At 51.3% G+C, this 16,021-nt stretch overlaps 4 protein-coding genes across 4 annotated transcripts; 2 read left to right on the top strand and 2 right to left on the bottom strand.

The window, feature by feature from the left end:
• Window positions 1-43: 43 nt before the first annotated feature.
• On the bottom strand, window positions 44-2,323 carry A1O5_04779 (uncharacterized protein; the record flags this gene model as incomplete). The annotated part of the gene is made up of 2 exons (XM_007745383.1): window positions 44-2,150; window positions 2,205-2,323. The coding sequence occupies 2 exons, from the start codon at window positions 2,321-2,323 to the stop codon at window positions 44-46; spliced, it is 2,226 nt and encodes a 741-aa protein (XP_007743573.1).
• A 2,034-nt stretch (window positions 2,324-4,357) lies between these two features.
• Window positions 4,358-8,521, bottom strand: A1O5_04778 (uncharacterized protein; the record flags this gene model as incomplete). The annotated part of the gene is made up of 8 exons (XM_007745382.1): window positions 4,358-4,967; window positions 5,026-5,080; window positions 5,200-5,355; window positions 5,432-5,479; window positions 5,599-5,658; window positions 5,713-5,940; window positions 6,003-8,346; window positions 8,396-8,521. 8 exons carry the CDS (start codon window positions 8,519-8,521, stop codon window positions 4,358-4,360), a joined length of 3,627 nt encoding a protein of 1,208 aa, XP_007743572.1.
• An 819-nt stretch (window positions 8,522-9,340) lies between these two features.
• A1O5_04777 (uncharacterized protein) lies at window positions 9,341-11,443 on the top strand (the record flags this gene model as incomplete). Its single annotated transcript, XM_007745381.1, has 4 exons — window positions 9,341-9,904; window positions 9,969-10,164; window positions 10,246-10,491; window positions 10,557-11,443. The coding sequence occupies 4 exons, from the start codon at window positions 9,341-9,343 to the stop codon at window positions 11,441-11,443; spliced, it is 1,893 nt and encodes a 630-aa protein (XP_007743571.1).
• Window positions 11,444-13,497: 2,054 nt separating this feature from the next.
• On the top strand, window positions 13,498-14,808 carry A1O5_04776 (uncharacterized protein; the record flags this gene model as incomplete). Its single annotated transcript, XM_007745380.1, has 2 exons — window positions 13,498-14,561; window positions 14,649-14,808. The coding sequence occupies 2 exons, from the start codon at window positions 13,498-13,500 to the stop codon at window positions 14,806-14,808; spliced, it is 1,224 nt and encodes a 407-aa protein (XP_007743570.1).
• Between the last annotated feature and the right edge of the window lie 1,213 nt (window positions 14,809-16,021).

Below are 16,021 nucleotides of genomic sequence, written 5' to 3'. Positions count from 1 at the left end.
AAACCGAAGGACCTTCCCACTTCTTGGGGCGATTTGATAGAACCTATACAAAATCAAACGCATCTCCCCCGTGGTCATTGATCAACCTCCCTACTCTCTCCGTCCCTACAATCCTCTCCAGCTTCAACACATCCCACTTTGTGAACAGTGCTCTGATCACCCCCTTCGCTCCGCCCTTGGCAGCGCGGACCTGTCCGTCTTTTTTGTCAGTTGCGTGCCCCAAGAGCGCGATGATCTCCGTCCAAAAGATGGGATTCTCGGGAACCCCGTACCAGAGAATCTTCCTCACGCCCTTGATCCGGTACCGGAAATGGTGATGCGCTCGTTCCGAATAGAGAAGCAAGGCATGGCGGCCGGAGAGGAAGTGCGAGCGCGCACGCATCACCTCCTTTACAGGGGTGTATTCCGAGACACTTCCGAAAGACAGAGCCGTTGTGTCGGAGGATGTTGAGAGGTAGTTGCGCAAACGAGCGAAGTCGGCGTAAGTAGGAATGAAGAGCAGGATGCCACGTTGATGACGCGCGTCACGGACGAGTGGGGCAAGGATCGTGGTCGCGAAGAATTTAAAGCGGGCATCCGATTCGGACAAGGGGTTGGGCGAGGGGATACGCAGAAAGGTTTGAGGGACGCTCGACGTGAAAGGCAGGGCAAGGGAGGAAATGGAGAGCATTGCCCCAGGATAGGTTGGGACGAGCTTCAGTCGTCCAGCGACATTGTGTAGATGGGTCGAGGCTAAGGCGTTGATTTCGGGGGTCAGATAGTCGGAAAATACGATGGTTTGTCGCAGATATTTAGCCTGCCCATCGAGATACCAGTGGCGGACGCGGGAGAAGTCGCAGCCATGTGAATCCTTGGGGAGAAGATTGAGCTGGGAGAAGACGTGGTCGACGTGTTGCCAGTTCTGCATTTGTAGGGCGTTTGCGTGGTCCACGATGACGAGCTCGATGGAAGACAGGAAATCTGCATCCTGGGGTTTCTTCTTGTCCTTACCGCTACCCGCGGTTATCGTACGCATCAACCCAAGAGGGGAGCCGATGATGATGTCCGAGTTGTAGAACCCAGAGAAATACTTGATCGTCTTCCTGGTGAATTTCAATCCGATCCGAAAATCTTCCTCGTGGTTGCCCCCGAAGAGTTGTCTAAAGTCCTCCGGTTTATCTTGCCATTCGTCCCCGTCTTCGTGGGAAAAGGTTTCCATGAACCGTGCTTTGTTTTCTTGCTGATCAGGTTCGCTGATCTTGACAATGCTTTCGACGAATCGCACACATGCCTGCTTCGTAGGTACCACGATGAGAACTTTGGGTCGAGTGAACCCTTGATCGCGGAGGTCGAGAGCCTCAGCGGTAGATAGTGAGCTTAGTTTCGCATTGTTTTTGAGGACGCGATCTCTAGTCTTGAAGATATGGTTAAGGGCATGCAAGCAGGATAGATCGCGCAAACGCATTGAATTCCTAACGTTCCGGCCGCCATTGATGATGTCGATGTAGTTGAACACAAGTCCGGCGATGTTCTTCTCGTCCGAAGATAGACTAGAGATGATTTTGGTCCCACCATCGACCAGCCGGCGCTTTAGATGAGAATCTCTTGCCGATTTCAGCCCGCTGACTTGGGCTGGATTCTCCTTTGTGAAGAGAGCTGTACTGCGAATGCCCGAATCCGAGGTGGACGAAGTGATCAACCATTGTTTCTGGTCCACCTGGCTAACTGCGTCTTTGAAATCTTGTTCCAAAATTGTCGTGTAATGCTTCTCGAACGGATCTCGCAATAGGATTTCTTCATTTTCCGAATCAGCGTCCGCCACATGGCCATTTTCATGCTCTTCGTCGGCTTCCACTTCCTCTCGAAGTTCCAAAGGTTGCTCGTATGCGTCCTCCTGAGCGCTTCGGTATTCAAATGGTTCCTCATCGGTCACAGACCTGTTCGTGTCCTCATTCTTTTCGCTGCGCAACACCTTTCTCTTCTTCCTTGGAGGTTCGGAATTCACTTTCCCCGCGCGGAGCGATTGCAATAATAGGGCATAGGAATTCGAGGCAGGAGCCTCATCCTCACTCGCAGATTGAAGCTCCCGTTTGTCTTCTCTGGACTGATCTTCTTCGGCCGCAATCAAGGCGTCTTCCTCGCTCCTAGCGTCATCTTGCGACGCATCATCTCTAACGGTATTAGTGGACCACAACTCCAACCAATTCTGCTCACAAGCCACTCACTCGGTTTCTTTCAGTCGGGAACCCTTGAAGACATATTGCTTCTCAGCCACGGGGCCTTTTTTGCCTGTGCGACCCTTTGAAAAGGGTCTGCCTCCTCTGCGAGGCCGGTAGCCAGGCATTGTGAGTCGCCTGTATTTTAGCAATGGTAGTCGATGCGGGGAAAAATTTTGTTTCGAACTTGAAGTGAAATGTCTCCAAATAGCGAACGTTGCATCGCCGCTTTACCCGCAAACACCAAGTCTACCACGTGATTCTACAGTGGCGTGTTTTTGTTCCCGACCAGCCCGACAAATGTGCTCAGGAACTGTCGAACTGTGTCTTGCTGTGTCTCAAACAGACCGTATCGATGCCTCAGATCACTTGACAGCATAGCCCAGCATGAGGCGTGGTTGGCCAATCGGGTCCTCTCGAAAAGAATGTACGGACTACTTGCCTGTTTCTCCTGGTTCCGCTAAATGAATCTCGTGATGAGAATTTGTCGGGGGCTCGCTCGAGTTCAGCTGTTCGGCACTCCTGTTGACTGCAGCCAACGGTAGCAACCAAGGTAAGCGAGAGACAGACCAGGGGTCTGCAGGACTCGAGCCCGACAAACTCGCAACTACAGAATGGTCCGCTTACCGACAAGGTCCCCTCTCCGTCGAGGGTGTATTTTGACTACTGCTGTGTGTATCTTGCTCAAACCTACAAAGTACATTCACATCGGGGACTTTGATCTTTTATCTCCCAGACCATAGGTTAGGTTGTGTGCGGTCTCGGAGTATTCATAAATTCGCCCTGTGGCGTGAAGTACTGTCCTGCATGTGAAATCATCGGTACAGGGTATCCCATGCAATTTGACTCCCACCACCCGCGCACTTGTCGCACAGCCAGTTTCTGGGCCATACCCTTGTCTCAACTAATGAAGCTTGCTTCCAACATCATGTCTGAAAGTTGGCCAGCTTCTGCAATACCCAAGGGCGGGTCTGAAAGTGATTTGCTTGGTTACCTCGCGGAGGTCAATCGGCGAGAGAGGCCATGTCAGACCTAGCTGAATTGCATCAGATTGCCAGCGCTAGAAGGCGATTCAGGCGACAGTTTGACTTTTTGGAACAGGCAAGCGAGAAAGTCATCCGTGCCAGCCTGACAGAATATTTGAAACGGTTTCAGTACCACTCTCCTTGCACTCTCTACCTAATGTAGGGAGGCTGAGAAGGCTCGCCAGGGAGATGCAGTTTCTCCGACCCGGTCTGGATCTGCCAATCTACTAGAGGTTCATACGCCCCGGTCATCAAATGCTGAATGAGAATGACATCCTATTCCCTGACCTTGAACGAGGCCCGGACCAGCTAGACGACGATACAAAAATTCCCGCGAGCGGTGGAAATCGTCGGGATGATCGAGGTGTCGAGCGTCATCATATTATGGATAGCTGGGGAAAGCGTGGGACTAGTGACAACCATCAGTTCTATTTCAACTCAGCAAATCATAAAACCGCTGAGCTATGGCAAAGAGCAAAATATGTTTGGGAAACATAGACATCATGCTAACATACCCGGAATTGGCTTTGAAGTGGTTGCGTTCTTCACGCTTCACCTTTCCTCTGTACTGGAGATGGCTGGCGCTGCGCTTGTGCCTTGGTTTTACCTCTCGCTTCGGGCTAAAGACTTGAAATCCATCCCAAGCATATGACAACCAAACTCACCTCCTCTTTGACCTCTTGAACATTGCCTGATCTGATCCGTAGGCAGTTGAAGTGACTGGTGTCACCATGTTAGGATCGAGAAGCCTCGGATCGTCGTCGTCATTCGCACCGACTCCGAAAGACGGTGGCTTTCCAGGTTTTGTGAGAGCCCAGAGATACTGACAATCCCTGAGACATACTGCTAGTCTCCTCATCGTCCTCCCGCCGTCTTCCTATCGCACACTTGCCGCACAAACCTTGCTACTTTGCGCTGCTCAGCCTCTAGTGTGCCAGACGCCTGTGGCGGGGAGTCAGGGAAGGAAGGGCCCTGACAAGACCTCTTATTCCTACAGCTGAAATACTGCGTGTTGGAGCGTAAGTGGCGGAGAAAACTGGTATCGTAGCACGACTTGAATAATCAATTTACTCGGATTCATCATTAAGTATAGAGAGACGAACAATCCATTTAGCTCTAGGTTTCGAGCCTGCCTACTTAACTCTCGTCCGGTTGTGAGGACGGGGACCCCAGGGTCTGGGTCTGCGGACGTCTCTGGAGCCGGAAATTGTCCAGATGGCGGCTCTCGTTGTCGCCATCTCTTTCCGAGGACTTGGCTCCCCTGCCCTTGCCCATATTGATAGCTGCAATGACGGACTCAAGGGCCCGAAGTCCCGACTCCTTAGCGCGGGTGTCTGCATCAGCACCGTGAACCTCCTTGAGGTACCGCATGAACTCGAGGTATGCTTTGGAGACGACATCCAGGTGCGACGCTCTGAGAACGACCTTGGTACCGTATTGTGCCTTCAGGTCGTACTTCTTATTCGAAGGCTGGGCGTCAAATTCGGCAAGGGCAAGTGCCGTCTGGCATGCATTACGGATCTGGCGTCCGTTCCATCTGGCGTCTTCGTAGGTACGGAAGTACTCGCCGACTTTTTCGAGAATTTCGAACTCTTCGATCTTGATCTTTTTGTCTCTCTTTTCGTACCTTTCTTTAATTAGGTCCAGGTTTAATTTGACCACCTTGATGGTAGATACGCTGTTCAGGGGTGGGTAGTGGAGGCTCATGTGAATTCGGGAGACAAAAGCCTCGTCGAAGTCGCCAATTCTATGGGGTGTTAGAACTTTTTCGAGAAAACGCGTCTCAAGGGCCCGGCAAGACGCACCGATTCGTTGTCAAGAAGAGTATCCCAGCGTAATATTCCAACACTCGGAGAAAGACTGAACGGCAAGTTGAGCGAATTAGCCTTCGTCTCGGGTGACAAGACTCGTTTGCTGTTCCCATCGGCGTCCAATTTGATACACTCGAAGAGGCATCAAACCAGGCGATGACTACTCACCTGCGACAAGTCCATTTCGAGTGAAGTCCTGGTGCCGTCTCTCAGCGAGGAAGACATCCGCTTCATCGAGAAGAAGGATGCAACCCCATCGGTTGGCAAGGGCGAAATTCGTTTGTAACGCAGTTTCTACCTGTTCGGCATTCGAACCAAGGTCACCTGGACGTAGAGAAACCTGATCAGCTCGGCTTTGCGTTGTCTCGAGGTGGAAGTCGTAAGCTAATGTCTCACTTACCACAGGTGATTTGGAAAAGTGGCTTCCTGAATCTCTCAGCAACCCCCTCTGGAAACCGCCACGAACTGGTTAGCTACCTGCACACTTAATTCAAGAGTCTCAAACATGCAAATGGGTCACCGGGCCACTGTGCTGTCAAAGCATGTCAACAAACGAAGATTTCTCACCAGCAGTTGTTGTCTTTCCCACTCCTGGGGCACCGTGGAGAAGGATGATTAAGCCCTTTCCTGATGACAGTTTAGTGATAGAGACAATCAAGTCACCATGTCCAAGAAATGTACCTTTTCCACGCACAATGTCGGCCTGCTCATCTTTGTCCTGCTGTGACTCCTTGTTTCGGAAGTGTTGGGCGATCAGCGAAAGAACCATCTTCTTGTGGCCCCGGGGCAGTACAAGGCGTCCGAAGGCAGTCTTGTCCGATTCGTCATCATCCGGGTCATCGTCTTCATTCATATCGTCTTTGACAGCAGAAGTGTTGACAGGGGTAAGGTTCGATAGGTCCAGCTGTGCTATGTACACCGTTAGCTTGCGAGCGTACAGGTGAAGAACCTATTGCTGTATATTTCCTCACCCCATGTGCGGTCCCGCAGGGCAAATCCGAAGACTCGATACGACATGATAAGTAGCTCTTCATCCTTGAGCTTATTTTCATCCGTCTTGGTATCTTCCAAAGGCCGGGGATAGATGGCCACGGAAGGTAGTTTCCGTGGATTGTCTTCGATCTCGTCCATCATATCACTGATGAATTTCTTACAGCGATGGTTTTCAACGTAGGAATCGTTGTGGACGTTTTCTTGCCAGCAACACTCGGCCGTGCAGCTGCTGGAATCCTGGTTTTCTGTGAGATCAGCTGCTAGACCTACGAGTGGCGTAATTTCTGGCAACCACTTCTCCCTGTTTTTTTCGGATCCCAAGGCCTCCTCGAAATCGATGACCACCTGGCTCTCGATCTCGTCTCTGGTGTCGACAGTCAGGCCTGCGTAATACATGTGCTTCACTCCAGCCACCTCGACAAACTTCCTGCCACGCTCAATGAGGCTTTCTCGCAACCGAGCAACGCCAGTCTCCACCTGAGCCTCGTTCTCCCCGCTCGCTTCAAACTTGGCCATCTGGGTGGGCCCCCTTAAATTTCTTGCAACATAGAGGCGGAGAGGGAGGATTTCGAGGGTGTTTAAGGGTCTCTCGCCATCAAATCTTCTGATCGTGAATTTCTCCAGGACCGGGCCGAGCTGCCTCCCATCGTAGTGAATGTAGACACAGGAAACGGAGATGTCTGATTTGCCACGAGACTCCTCGTCGTCCTTTTCTCTGGTATAGAAAGACCAACGATCAGCCCCCTTGTGCGGAGGCGTGAAAATGTTGGCGACGAGGTAGGCCTGCTTGCCGTCGTTGGAGACGACGATGTCTCCAGGTTTGAACAGATGCCAAATGTCCGAGAAGGAGATTCTGTCACATCCGACACTGTTCAAGTAGGCGTGCTTCGAGTAGAGATACTTGTCCATGAATTCCAGCAAGCAAGCTAGATGCTCGAGAGCCGTGCTGGACGTGCTGTAGCCGTCCGGGTCTTCCACCCCCGACTTATCTTTCCCCATCGATTGTGGGTCTGACGACTGTTGCCCCTCAACAGCCTTTACGGCCTCATCAGGATCGGGAGGCCCTGTTGTCGTAGGTAGACCCTCGGTGTCGAGTTGCGCTGCTTCGTGATCACGTAGCAGCTTCAAATGCCACTCTCGTATTTCCTTATCATAATATCTCAGCATTTTGAATGGCCGAAGCAAGACAAGCGAGGTGTTTTCACTTTGCTCCTCTTGGTCAGTGATCAATTTGGATCCATGAATGCGAGAAAGAATCATGATGAGCTCCTTGGAATGAATTCTGATCCGTTCCGGTAGAGGTCCTTGGCCCCCTTCCGGATTGATCGCAGATACATCCTGTACCTTGGAGGCTAAGATGCTACTCTTTGAAATTCTCCAGGGATTAGCTGAAATCTTTGGCTCCTCGGTGAGAATATCGATGGCAAAAGGCGATTCTTGGAAGAAACGGTGAGCTCTGAACGCTTCCCAGTCAACTCGATTCAGCGTTACCAACATCTTCCCCTGGGGTGGTATAGTTGACGCCAAAGTACCATCATCGCTAGGAATTTTACGTTGTGCCATCGCTTCCTGTATCTTTTTGGCGTCCTCTCTCATTTGTTCTTGTTTGTACTGGGCTGCCTTTTTCTCCTTGTGTTTCAGATATCTCGATCTCTGGGCGTTAAGCCGGTCGAGCTCCCACTCGAAGTCGCCGCGCAGCCTGGCACGAAAGTAGTCGAAGTCCCTAGAGCGGGTTGAGCCATCACTCCACTCTTCGCTGTCAGATGTATCCCACTGGTTAGGAGGCCCAAGTTTGCGAGAATATATTGGTCGAAGTGAAGCTAGCGGGCGAATAGCACGATGTGGCTTCTGCATCGTATCATCTCTTCGATACTTATTGAAGTCCGACAGCGTCCATGCGAAATATTCGTCCATAGTCGCAAAATCGAAAATGGCGCATTTGCCCTGATCCTCTACGCCGTATTCAGTTGAAAAGGAGTGCATGAAGGGTCCGGTGTAGGCATATTTGGTTCGAGAATCTGCAGTTGTTTCAGCGTGTGCTTCCGTGTCTTTTACCCACTTCTTCGCCGAACGAGCCCTCCGTATCTGCTTTCGAAGTCGTTTCTCTTCCGAGGCATCTGGGGCCTCCGTTCGTTCATCATCCGCAAAGTGCTGGCCGTTGACATTTTGCTCGTGTATTGCCTGCTGTTGCAACTGACTAAGCCTCTCTTGCAAAGCTCGAATCTCGAGAAATAAGGGAGAAGCGGTGGTAGCTGTATCCGGGGGGGCTCCGGTGGCTTGGTCTTCACCATGATCATGGTTTTGGTCGTCAGCTTGTTCGTTCTGGAAATTTCAGCTGCTTGTCCTGCATCTTGACTGGCACTTGACCAACGATGTTGTTCTCCTCGATCTTCTCCCCAGGCTGTGTGTGCACGGAATCCCCCTGTGCATCAATGGGACCAGCCGCTGGCCCAGTGAGGGATGGGATCCCCTCAGTCCGCTCAGGAGATGGTGCCATTGTCCTGCAAACTGGGGTCCTCAAGTCCAAAGGCTCGACTGCAACAAGACGGACTTGCAGGAACTTTGCAGGGACACACGAGGCTGAAACTAAGTTGCTTACCCAGCTTGCTTTCGTGTTTTTTTTTTTTTTTTTTTTTTGTTTTTTTTTAAAAAAAAAAGGCACAAATCTCTGTTGAAGACGTGAATGTTTGAATGAAATGGAATATAACGCAGAGCACCAGCCTGGCAACGACACAGACTGGAGTGGGAAGAAGGGTGGGTTTCTCGAAGTAGGCTGGGCTGCTGGGAACCCAGCCTTGATAAGGCCCTTCAAGCAATGCTGGGCCGCGCGCTTTCTCGGCAACTGCACGAAGAGGGGCTCGTGGTTTTGTCATGTGCTGAGTTCGTCAGGCTCATCAAGCCGTGGGAGGCGTCCATTGATATGCAGGCATGGAAGCCACGCATTCGTCGGGAATAGTAACGGGGGAACAGCCTTTCAGCTCGAATGCAGAGACAGTAAGTCTCATCCCAAGCGGGCCAAGTGATGTCTGGTCCAAGGTCCACGCATCCTCCAAGATTGCCAATCAGAGTCGTCGCCTGCAGACCGGTGAGGACTGTAGGTTGCATTTGGTTGTCGAGCTAGAAGCGCGCACATCCTGGCCCCCACCTCCTCATGCAAAGTCGCAGCGCCTAAGGGATGCTCCAGAGTAGGTCCAGCAGGCCACCTGTCTCATGGGACTGGTGGAGGGGTTCGTTGCTCCGACCGAGGAGGTTGATACATTTATCCCCCCTCCCTACCCTATACAGCCTCGGATTTCACTTCGCATTTGCCCCTTTAATGGAACCCGCAAAATCGTACATACCAGACCTTGATCGGCAGTCGCTAGCCGTTGATTTCATCGAAAATCGCCTAGGGAAGTACCACCCAGGATTTGCGACGCCGCCTGCTCGGTACGATCCGGCCCTCGACAGCTTCATAATCTGGACACCGCCAGTAGATGTAAAAATGCAGTTGTCACAGACTGCCACTACGCCACAACAAGGGGATGTCCAGATTTTCCCAAGGCCGCCCGCAAAGCCTGTAGCGGCTCTAAAATTCTGGGACCTCCTATTCGCCCGCGCCATGAGCCAATTCAAGATGGCTTCGGAAGAACCGAAGGGCCGCGAAACGGCTGGATTCAGTATCCGGGACAAGACCCACTGGACTGCCGTTTTTGACCAGCTGGAGAAAGCCAGAGATGTCTACTTCGAAGGGAAAAAGCCTACAAGCACTGTTAGGAACGTTTATCGCAAGCTGGCCGATCGGGCCGCCCCCGTCGCCCTCGATGTCACCAAGCTGGTTCCAGACATGAACAGTGTGTTTGTGACGCCTGTCGTGGCCTCGATTCGGATTATCCTAGAGGTATGCAAATTACCTCGCTAGGGTGGGATGAAGACTGGTGCTCACATAGCTGCTCGACAAATAGGCAGTCCAGAAAGCGGCAGAAGTCAGAAAGGAGATGCAATGCGCCTTCGACGACATCGATATAATGTTTTCTGAGATTGAGCTCTTTCTTCAGGCATTTCCAGGTGATGAAAACATCGTTCAGGCTTCCGTCGAGTTGATCATGGCTACATTCTCTGCCATTGAAGCAGTCATTGGATTCTTCCTGAAATCTGCCCGTAAGCTCTCCGTGTTAATTATCCTGGGCCACTACGATTATGGGTAGCCTGGCTCGATTTGTCAATTACTCATCCCGGCAGTGAATCGAATGGGCCGGGCCATCCTCAGCAGGGAGAATTACGAGCAACAACTGCTCGACACGCTTCAGAACGTTGAGTCTAAGAGCCAACGGCTTCTTCGCGAGGCAAAAAATTCTGGCCTATTGGTCATGAGTGAGGGGATGCGGCGGATTCTTGCTCGTCAGGAAAAATTACACCACGAGAGCAAAGACTACTTCAAATTAATGCTTGACACCCTTTTGAAGGAACTTGCGGCCAACAGAAAAGGTAGATCGAGCCAGTTGATCCGGCATCCTGCAGGGGAAAAATCTGACACTAACCAAACTGTGTAGAACTGAACTTTCTTCATGTCGCTGTCCAATCTATCTCACGCCCAGCATCACCCAACCCTCCGCCCTATGAGAGCGCTGCCCAACGCCACATAGACCCACAAGACCTTCTTGACTGGATTAACATTCCGAATGTGGCAGATTCTGACCTAAAGTTCATCAATGAGAAGAGACAGATACGGGTCCCGATGAACGAGCAGGCACGCGCCGAACAGCTCATCCAAGTGAGACAACTCAAAGACTGGATGGTATCCCCTACATCATCGCAGCTTCTGATCCACGGGGACTACCAAGGCAAACAAGACATCTCAGGCCTGTCCCTGTTCTGCTCGTCCCTTGCCCAGTCGCTTGTCGCCAGAGCTCCGCAGTATATACCCCTCGTTTTCTTCTGCGGTCTTCACACTGATCGGAACGTTGACGATTACACTGGAGGCCTCGCAATCATCCAGAACTTCATTTGCCAACTTCTATGCCAGTTCGACTTTGACAAGAAATTGTTGGCCAACGACGTGGGCGAAGACCGCATCCGGGATGGAGATATCGGCAAGTTATGCAGCTTGTTCGAGTTGCTCGTTAAGCAACTACCCAGTACTGTCGTGCTGTTTTGTCTAATAGACGGCATTGTGTATTATGAGAGGAAGGAGTTTGTGAATGACCTGGGACTCGTGCTGGTAACACTGCTAAAGATCTCAGAGCAGAGCGACCAGGCAGCGGTAAAAGTTCTTGTCACCAGCCCAACCGTGACAACATCTGTTAGGAAGCCATTTCCGCATGACCTGATTTTGTCTATGGCATCAATGGCTCACTCGGACAAGGTTGCTAGCAAATGGAGGCTAGAAAGACAACTGAGAGTCTCGCAGGAACCACAAATCGATGACGAAGCTGGATGAAACAGGATGCCAAAGGTATTTTCTAACACTCTAGGTGGATGAAATCAATATCAAGCTCTCATCGTTTCTTATGCAATACCAGGTGATATGGATCCTAAATGAGGACGGGCGGTCGGAGGCGAGCGAGGAGTGGGCAGAAGGGGGGAATTAATCCAAGAAGTTTAGGGTAAAGAGCGAGTTTAAAGGTAGAAAGAGGGAGACCAAGTGGGTTTTAAAAGCGAGTACCGCCGTCACGGGGCGACGGAAGATGGGACGACAGGTTTTCGCCGCGTCACACTACCTCAGAGATACACAACTCGGTCAACTAGCCATCCTTGACGTTTCCCTTGCACTATAGGATTGCCCACTCGAGCCGCCGAGTTGACCTGGAGCACCTCCAGTACCCATCTAATTATGTCGGAACGCTCAGCGGCATCCGTGAAACATGGAATAGCCAACGATCGTCTTTAGCCCGAGGCCTACTTGTATTGATAGACATGTGGGCTGACACTTGGAGTCCATCTAGCAGGCTGGGCCACATGATAACTTTTTGATACATCTCAGCCTCATTCAGCACCACCGATCGCTCACAGTAAAGCAGGCGCATTCGAACCTTTACAAGTCCAACTACACACCTCAACCGAGCCAGAACTCAAACCCCAAAGAACATTCAAGGACAGGAGGTTGGCACGAAGTAGACTGCTCCGAAGGTGAAAGCCTAAGTGGGAATCTTTTGCACAAGAGCGCGGCTGTGCATACTTCTCGTCGAAAGAGGAGACTAGCCTTGTCTGAAGCGAGAACCTTTCTGCTCCATTTTTGGTGCCTGGCTCGCTGGACGGCCTCACCAAAATGTCAGATCCTTCGAGCACATTGGATAGTTCTCGTGGAAGGGGAGAAATAGAACTTCTGTAAGCTAAGTTGTCCCTTTTCATAGGACAAGTAGCAAACGCTGCCTGTCTCTCATTAATCCAGTCCTAGAGCAGCCTGGAGTACGAGGTATGACAGGGCTGAACATTTTTAAGGGTCAATCATACCCGGTTCGGTGCTGGTGTACGTAAGGCCCTCGTAGCCCTGGGGGCCTCTCTACTTAATCCAGGCTAATCTTAACTAGAGTTGGGTAAAGTTAGGTAGTAGGGGCTTTAACTAATCTTAATAACAATCTTAACCAACAATTCGTTGATTTACAAGTAGGTAAAGCCCAGTGAACTCACGAATGCCAAGACGAGGGAGACTTGCGCGGATCAACCTGCTAATAATATACCATATGTAGATAAAGATGATACAGCTAATGGGAAGAGGCTCAAGAATGTATAGCTCCACGTGATTCACAGGAATATCTGTTTTTCCGGTTCGCCGACGACCTGGATTTTTCTCCGCTAACGAACCCCCCAGAAACTTGTCCTCGACGACAAGCATACGAGCCTGGGCTATGAGTTGCATAACTCTTTTTAGTTCCCAGATGCATCCCTCTTTTAGAAGGATTACCAATATTAAGATATGCACTCCCGCGACAATCCGAGCAGTGAGGTCGCTCGGAATAGATACCGACCACTTCCCCTCGACTTCAAACTACACTTCGCGACGCTGACTAGCTCCGCTAAACCAGCATACTCTGTACATTGTGGACAAACCTGGCCAACATGGGCATCTTTTCGCTCGTCACTAGTCTTTTTACGACTTTGCTTTCGCCACTGGCGCTGCCTTCAAGGGATGACTAACTCGAATGTCTGCATTGATTGGAAGTTTGTCGCGATCCCTGACTTGGCATTATAAAGACCGCGGCGCATTCTCGCCCACGGAAACAATGGAACCAGAAAGCCTAAGCCATCGGAGACCTTGTACATGTAAGCTGACAACGGTGGTCTCTGAGTTGTCGTGTTCGGACTCTTCATTGCAAGGGACGCCTTATGGTGTGGCAAAAGGCTCGGCGAGCATACTTTATGCATATTAAAGATGGGATTTGTACATGGTCAACAGCCCGACCGGGGGAAATGCAGCACGTTATTCCTAATATCAGAGACTTGAGAAGAAATATCAAGTGAGCCGTACAATCTTCGTCTCAGAAACCCGATACCATGAACTCGGCAAATCCACAGGAACTCATCCGCCTCGCCCGAGACCTTTCGGACGTTATAAAAAGGGTCGATTTTGAGTCGGGATTGTCTGTGGCGCAGCGCGAGCGCATTCTCTGTCTCAATCAAGCAATCAAAAACAAAGTGCAGCCTCCGGAGGACCACATCATCGCCACGGCCTTCACGATCAATCTCAACGTCTGCATTCGTGCCTGTATCGAACTCGGAGTGTTCGATTTACTGCACTCCGCAGCCCCGAATTCGCTCTCTGCCTCTGACGTTTCAAGGATACTGAACGCGGAAGAACTACTGATTATTCGCTTCATGCGAGGCGTCTGCTCCCTCAACTTTGCGACCGAGGTAGGACCAAACCGCTTTCTGGCCAACAACGTCACCCACGCCATGGCCCAACCACCTCTGGCTGCAGGTTTTAGTCTCATATTCGACAATGCCGCAAGACCGAAAAGCAACCTGTGGTCTCACATGGAGCTCTTTCGCCAGCAGGGATATAAGAGCCCCTTCGACGCCAAGAATGGGCCCTATCAGCATGCAAACGACTGTGTCGGCAAAACGACCTTCGAGCATTGGATGCTGGATCCGGCAGAGAGCGCTCGATTCAACACGTTTATGAAAGGCGTCAGGGGAAGCCGGCCGAATTGGTACACGTGGTTCGACGTCAAAATGCTTCTCGAAAACGACCGCGAGGTAAGAGATAAGGAAGTCTTCATGGTCGACGTCGCCGGAGGGTATGGGCACGATTTGGACGCGTTTCTGCAATGCCATGGCGACCGGGTCCGAGGCCGGATCATTCTACAGGACCTCCCAGGCGTCATCGAGGCCATCGCGCCAGGTTCCATCTCCGAGCGGATTGAGAGACAGAAGCACGACTTCTTTCTCGCCCAGCCCGTCCACGGCGCCAGGATATACTTTATGCATATGATCATGCACGACTGGCCTGATGACGACTGTGTCAGAATCCTGACCCACTTGAAGGACGCGATGACAAGGGGCTACTCGCAGATCCTGATCAACGATATGATTCTTCCTGACACGCAGTGTCCGTTGATGTGAATAATAACCTCCCCCTCCCCGAAAACATTCGTCCAACGATCAATAAATAAAGGCAAAACGACTAACATTGCTTTTTTTGCCAGTGCAACCGGAATGGACATTACGATGATGGCGCACCATTGCGGGGTGGAGAGGAATGAAGAAATGTGGATGAGCCTGATCGCCAAAGTTGGCGGCCTGGAACTGGTGAAGATTTGGTACCCGCCCGAAGGGGAGGGGATCGTTCAGATCGCCAGAAAATGAACCATCTGTTCCTCGATCTCCAACCCGTCCAGCCGGAAAGCCCCACGCACCAGAGAGGGAGGGTAGGAATGGGTTGTACGAGTATCATCTGGATGATTTGCGTTCGATGCCTCAAGTAAGGCCCTCTGACTGATCCTCCGCTGTCGCCTAATCTTCTGTCCCCACTCCGTATGTATACATATCCATATTTAAAAACACCAAGCCGCCAAAAATATCTCATTGGACAAAACAAGACATTAAGCGAGAAGCGTGTGGAGAGTCGGGCCCTCTTTCGCCCCCTTCCGTTTTTTTCCCCCTGGGGGAATCTTGATTAGCCAGCCTTGCCGGAAAACCAGTGTGGATCTTCCGCCCAGACGCTGCCGACAGTCCGCGTATTGTGATTGGTGTGAAAGGGGGATCCATCAATATACCGAATACTTTGTCCAAAGTACGCCGATAAAATGCATGCTCCGTCCTTCCTACTCCCTAATCCTTCGTCCCGGCCCCGACTCCGACCTCTTGTGCCCTTTGTCGAGTTACATACATGAATTACATGGCACAAGCCCCTCCAAGTCATCAGATTTGGGCTCCTCGACGGACACGGACGGAAACGGCAGGTGAGTGCTTAATAGTTGCTTGCTTGCTTACTGGGGACAAACCCGTTTGGCAGGGAAACAGAGTGCATGTGGATAGAGGCTTCTTGCCGCATGCGCTGCTGAAGACATACAGGCTAGGGAGTTGCTGACATACGATACCGGACCGTGGAGCAGATGTAGGCGCACAAGACATCACTCCGATGCGGCTGCCGTTACGTACATGGCGCGATAGCTTAATCTGGCTTGACGTGACGTGACTTGGCGTGAACTAGCCAGCTATGGAGGTGGGTGGGAAGAGGTGAAGGTGATTAGTCTAGGAGGCTGAGGATCTCAATTCATTTCCCACGTTTGGGTCGTTGGAAAGTGAGATGAATGAGCATTGAAAAGGAGGGAGGAAGGGAAGGGAAGGAGAAAGATTGTAAATTGTCGTCGTCGTCGTCGAATTCTGTCCCGAGAGAAACAAGAATCAGATTCCTCGATCGGCCGCCCGGCTGCTGTCGTCTTCATCTTCATGCAGATTCCCGTTGTTTGTTTCGTACACAGCCCATCCTCCTGCGCCGTAGCACCCAGCTCGCTACATACCAAGCTAGCTAGCCATCCGTCTGCCTTATCTTGCTTTAGCGTCTGGAAGCTCAACA

The sequence above is a fragment of the Cladophialophora psammophila genome (genome assembly GCF_000585535.1).
Source record: "Cladophialophora psammophila CBS 110553 chromosome Unknown aczJe-supercont1.6, whole genome shotgun sequence".
Lineage (NCBI taxonomy): Eukaryota > Fungi > Ascomycota > Eurotiomycetes > Chaetothyriales > Herpotrichiellaceae > Cladophialophora > Cladophialophora psammophila.
Note: the sequence above shows the minus strand (reverse complement) of the source record. Positions and strands in the feature narration are given on the sequence as shown.